The sequence below is a fragment of the Rhagoletis pomonella genome, unplaced genomic scaffold (assembly GCF_013731165.1).
Source record: "Rhagoletis pomonella isolate Grant_MI unplaced genomic scaffold, Rhpom_1.0 Rhpom_scaffold_00004, whole genome shotgun sequence".
NCBI lineage: Eukaryota > Metazoa > Arthropoda > Insecta > Diptera > Tephritidae > Rhagoletis > Rhagoletis pomonella.
Window position 1 is genome coordinate 26,277,512 of NW_023458558.1, and position 6,294 is coordinate 26,283,805.

At 36.2% G+C, this 6,294-nt stretch overlaps 1 protein-coding gene across 2 annotated transcripts; it reads right to left on the minus strand.

The window, feature by feature from the left end:
* Positions 1 to 4,269, minus strand: LOC118737347 (nuclear hormone receptor HR96; the record flags this gene model as incomplete). Of its 2 annotated transcripts, none has more annotated exon segments than XM_036467789.1 (6): positions 1 to 691; positions 750 to 959; positions 1,019 to 1,228; positions 1,967 to 3,141; positions 3,207 to 3,884; positions 3,967 to 4,269. In XM_036467789.1, coding segments are annotated over 6 exon segments (2,484 nt in total). In that variant the 5' UTR covers positions 3,977 to 4,269.
* Between the last annotated feature and the right edge of the window lie 2,025 nt (positions 4,270 to 6,294).

The window sequence follows — 6,294 nt, forward strand, 5'->3', positions numbered from 1 at the left end:
TAGCATATATAGGTTTAATATTGATTTTATTGATTGCACATTTTAAACTATTAATTTGTGTTGCTTTTAACAATGAAAAGGTGATGCTTTATGTTTGCTTAAATTGGTATTGAATATATAACATTCTCATTTATACTTGAATAATTTAAAATATAACATAACTTTATATTTTAACAACTATTAATTAGTGTTGTACATTTATCACATGTACTCGATTTGACCATACTATTACTACGTTTAAAACGTTACAGGGCAGGTAATATTTATGTATGTATATAGATGCTTGCGCGTTACATTCAACAATTCGTATTATTACCAAAACTTAGAACTATACACATTGGCTTTTTTACAACGTAAAATGGCCTTCCCGAGGGGCTCCTCTTTGATAACAAATAATAGTTATAGATGCTTTTAAGCGTATATGTATATCTAACTGGTATTGCTGTCACTTACATTGTTTTATAAACTCAACAATACTTTTATTGGGCTTCTAAGGATTCTTCAAATCAAAAATTTCCCGTAGTAAGGGCTCCACTTCAGCTGGATTGACATTTAAATAAACGTTAATAATAAGTTGATTCAGACGCTCAACATCCGAAATTTTTTGTATTAACTTGATAAATGCTGATTTTGCCTCACAGCCAGGATATACGCTCTCTAGATATCTTCGTAGTAGATAATAATATGAATTCTGAAAGAGGAAAATAGTTGTATAAAAAATATAAAAGATCTAAATCTCTCTCATCTACCTGTTCCAATCGAATAACGTCAGAGTGAATTATACGTGCACGCGTTGGTGTAAAGAGCACAATTGCGCACATTATTAAAATTATATTCTCATCAATGCGCCATTTCTCGTCAAAGGTACTAAAAAATTTCATAATTTCTTCATATAAATTGCCCTTAGCTTGCTTTAGAATCTCTGCATGCACATGTGCTGAATTTGAAATATGCGGCAGCTGTAAAATTTAAGTATAATAAATTGGTCCGAATAAAATGTGATTGGTGTAGCTTCTACCTTCCATGTATTACGATTATTGTCATAGGTAATCACAGCGCGCATAATCATCATTTCAGTGCAGCCACCTTTCAGTAGTGCTACTTGATCTTCCTGACACATTTCCCGAAAAACGCTTATCTTTTTAGCCATTTTTATCAAACGTTTTATGGCCACCGCCGTCAAATTAATGAGTTGCAAAAGTTTTGGATCCTGACGTGTTTCCTCGGGCTAGAAAAATATATATATATATATGAAAGTATGGGTAATAACAAAAACGTTTACATATATCTTATAAGGTGCTCTACTAAACAAGTTTTAGAGTGACCAATTCAGATATGATTAAACAGTTCCGAACGTGGCGTCACGCAAATAAATGGTTCTATTACTTTTTGTCGCAAGTTGGGGTAATAAATCATTTTCAACCGTTCAAAAGCGGACCGTTAAAGCCTATGTTTTTCACGGCAGAAATACAAACGAAGGTTTGCCATTGCTGCCGAGGGGCGACCGCTGTCGTTTCCCTATTTATTTTTCCACCACTGTATGTATTTTGTCCAAAGTGCACGAGTACTTAGGTACGCTTAGGCACTTTTTCTGATAATAATTGATAACGGTAAATGATATTGGATTTATAATGCCAAAAAATTTATTTGACTAAGAATATAGAATGGATTACCATCAGAAGTGTCTGCCAAAATGAGTGCCTGATTATTGAAAACAAGTTTGGAACATTGTTGTGAAGGATTTTGTAAAAAAATCCCAGCATGGAATTTACTTTTGAGTTCTGTATGTAAAAACTCATGTTTGAATCATGTATATAATTACATATGACGATTATACTATGACGAATATGAAGCAGCAGGTGTTCTTCATATAGCTTTTTAGGTGCATTCAAGCTGATAAGATAAGAATCAGTTTGCTAAAAGCAACCGCAAATTCTACATTACACTATTATTATGTTCTACTCACTTTAATTCTATCATCGCCCATCATTAATAGAGACAGATCGTTGTCCATTGGATAATAAAGTGCTTCGCTTGCTAGTTTCAGTTCACGCAACTTCATCTGCTCTGCCTCATTAAGATCACGTCCCATTGTTACACTGGATGGCAAGCAAACAGGATGCTGTGGTTGTGTATTGTGAAAACTATATCCGCACTGTTGTTGCATCGGTATGTTTGATTTATAATTGAATTGTTCATGTTTCACCCGCGGTTCTGGCGGCAAATTGTTAAAAGCCTGAAATTCGATTCGAATTACTTCAGACAGTACCGATTCCAAGGAATTTAAGCTATCGCCTCCAATTGCGTTTTCAGGGAACGAATTTTGTATGAATCTTTTCATTTCGAAAGGTTCATCGCTGAAGTTCGTAGAGCCAGACGTTGAGTCTGTAAACGAGTTAGGATTTATCAGGCCTGCAGAGGCACTTTGTAAGTCAATATCCGCATGAATGCTTGAAGGTGAATTATACTGCAAATTCTGTGTAGAAACAGGACACTCTGAAGAGCTAACAGGTATTGTTTGCGAGGATAATAAACACATTGGTATTGGTGGTGCACTAGGCGATGCTCTCATGGATATTGCCTCGGTTTGAATGGGTGATATTGTTTGGTCCGGGGTGTCTGTTCTTATTGTCATTGCTTGTATGTTTATGGGTGATTCTACCATCGCTTCTGAATTAACTGGCATTGCTTGCTGATTAGAATATGATTCATGACCCATATTATGACTGATTGCTGGACTTCTCTGCAACATCGATTGAAGTAAATAATTTTCGGGTTCTGAATCTTCTGGTACTGTGAGTTTCTGTACTGACTGGAATGATTTATCATTATTTTCCTTTGTTGCATCTAAGAGAAGTTTATGTAGTTCATCACTGCGTGCTGGTGGATTTAGTGTATTGAATATTTTGTTGATTATCCTCAGAGCCTCAGCTGGTGTATTCATGAATTTATTCATAATATCGAGCGCATCTTCCGGGCATTCCATAAGGTTTCGAATGAATTGAACAACATCTTGTGGCGAACTGACGATTTTTGATATTATTTCCAAAGCATCGGTAGGCGAGCTCATGAATTTCGTGAACACCGTAAGCGCGTCAAAAGGCGAATTCATTATTTTGCTAATGATTTTCAGCGCATCGCCTATAAAAAAATTACTTATTAAAAAAAAAAACGGGATTAACTAATTGGTTTGTCGCTTGGTTCACCTGGAAATGATATAAGATGTGATACTAGTCGTAACGAGTCCTTCTGCGATGAAAGAATTTTCTCCACAATAGAAAGTGCTTCATCTTTTGTACGCATTAGTTTACTTATTGCCTGCGACGCACGATCAGGGTCACCAACAATAAATTCTACCATTTCTTCACTGGTCATCAGTTCAGGGTTTATTTCGCTGTCTGCCTCTAATAAGGTTGGTGAACTTATTACTGCATTACTACTTAAGGGTGATGATAAATTAACTCTGGCGGCAGATCCGCTATTATTACAGGCAGTGCCCTTGCCACTGTCGAAGGAACTTTGGGAATCATGTGAAGCGGTATCGAAACCTGTGCTGTCTGCTGAAGCACCCGTTTTAGTATCGTTGAGCCTTCGCTTTGCACGATTACACTCAATTTTACGCCTTTTTATGAGTTTATCTTCTTCCGACATAATATTTTCACTTTTCATGCCAATGTCAATACACTTTTTGAGGCGACATCTTTGGCAAAATCGTCTCGTTACCACAGTAATCTCACAATTTTGACTAAAGGGACAGGTAAACTGCTTTTTTGCTAAAGCGTTTCTGCGAAAGAAGGCCTTACAGCTCTCACAAGTAACAGCATTGAAATTGTATCCCAGTGCCTTGTCGCCACAAACTGCACAGCTTTTGGGTGGAGACATTTCTATATATAATCTCTTAATATATTATTGAAGGATACATCCAATCAAAATCGGCAAGCAAGTCAAATTGATTACTATTCTTACCTTCTCCCATATATCTCCCTCGTTATCACCCCGACAACTCGATAATTCTTGCTCGGCGCCTTAATTAACTTCGTTAGTGATTTTATTCACTGCTATACTCCACCCATATAAATTGTTAAATTCAGACGTCTTTGTTTATTTTGAAGTTCTTTTCAAACTTGCAATTGTTTTTAAACATCGTTTGAAGTCATCTTTGAAATTTGAATATCCCACAGAACAGCACAATATCTTGGAATTTAATTTCCAATATATTTGCAATAATCATCAGCTAATAAAGACATGTATACAGATGTCAAATAATTAGGATATTTGATATTATATCGATTTATCGATATTGACGATATTTTTGTGCTATATGCACAAATATCGCCTTGTTACCGAAGGGCATACATCGATGCATCGATTTGCATAGACTGCTTTTACACAGTTCAAGTATAGAATTCATGCTCGCACATAGAAGAGAGGGGGTGAGAAGAAAAGGGACGAGTACACATGTGTCCATGAACCAAAAATACAAGATCACGTAAGAATGCGACGTTGTATTTGTAACTGGTTTTGAGAAAAAAGTTTGCGAAAGCGGGTTCGTCAGCTGAGCGTTTGTTTACATCACAAGCACCACTATTTTACACTTTTATTTAAGTTAAGAAGAGTTAATTCAACATGACAACACTTTTTCAAGCATTTTATTGCATCATTTTACCTAAATTGTGCGCTTAAAGTGGCTGACAATAATTTTGGCTAATTTTGGTTTTCGTTGTTTTCTTTGCTTTGTTTACTTTTCGCTCGTTTTCCAGTGAAACAAGATGGCGTAGAACCCTCTAAAAAATCGACTTTTTTCACACTCTTGTTCTTACGTGATCTTGTGTCTTTCGTTCATGCACATGTGTCTGTACCGTCAAGTCGTTTCAACTTTCTTGCTTTGATTTTAACATTTAAAGAACAAAAAACTTGAATTCAACACAATTGAAGCGTGTAAAAGCAAACAGAAAACACAAAAGAGAATGAGAAAGAATTGCTTTCAACTACTTGAATCATGTAAATCAGGTGATAGGATTTTTCAGATAACCCTGCAAAAAAACGGATGAACATATCGAAAATAAAGAATCGAAAACTGACTAAAACTTTTCGTCAGTTTAGCGTTTAGTTTTGTATGAGATTGGGGAAAAAAGTGACCATTTCTCCGGGCGAGTGATAGTGCATCCCTTTCTTGCACACACATGGGCGCATTTGCCCTACAGCATCATGAACCAAAAATACAAGATCACGCCTTCTTCTTAGTAGGCCGTTATAATCGCATTTAGGAAAAAAGTTGGGCGACTTTGACATTAGCCGTTTGTTTACATTTGTTCGTTGTTTACAATTTGGTGGTGGCTTCTTACTGCAATTTTCTTAAGAGCGAAATACACCACACAAGCGGCTTGTCAAACATACTTTTCCCATTTTGCCATAGACCATGCAAACCTGAGTCGTTCAAGCACAGAATTTTAGTTTTCTTTCGGTTAACAATGTAAAACATTTTAGTTTTCTACCATTATTCTCCCTTACGTCTTCACTTGGTGAAATTTCAGTTGCAATTGAGGCGATTTTACCACCCACATCGCAAGCGGTTTGATCAAACGACAACATGGCGGCCAGAAAATCAAAAAAATTTGATTTTTGCTCAAATTTCCCTCAAGCGGTTTGTCAAACCTTCAAACACCCCATAGACAGCACAAATGGCTTGAAGCAAAGGGAAATTTCGCTTGGTTTGTCAAGCCGCTTGTGTTGTGTATTTCGCTCTTTAATTTTCGCTTGTGACAACGTGTGCACACATAAGGTAAAGCCCTGTATGCAGCTCTAAAGAAAACGGTCAAGAAAAAATTGCCATTATTTCGCGTGTGTGTCCAAGGAATTTTGAGATTTTTTATACTTCACAGCCTGTTGCCTCACTCTTTCCTCAAGAAATAATGGAACGGGCATATATTTCTGTTGCAAACCTGGGTTGCCTTGTGGTTGTTTTTCTTTCTTTCGGGAAGGCGTGATCTTGTGTATTTCGTTCATGCTACTGTATGTTAAAACTATGTTCACATATCAATATTATCTCAATCAAAGCTCGTTTTTAAATCACCCGTTTACACAGGCAAATCCCAGATTATTAGCCGTCAAATTTGTTGTGCTAGTTATTCTCACATCTCAAGGAAAATGTATGCTTCTTCTCTGTGCCACCGTGATCACGTTTTTCTGCTATAATAAGCGATATAAATATATTTTAACTTAACATTTTATTATAAATACCTTTACAAACCTCTTTTATTTGCTAGCGTACATTTTTGTTTACTTTTACATTTG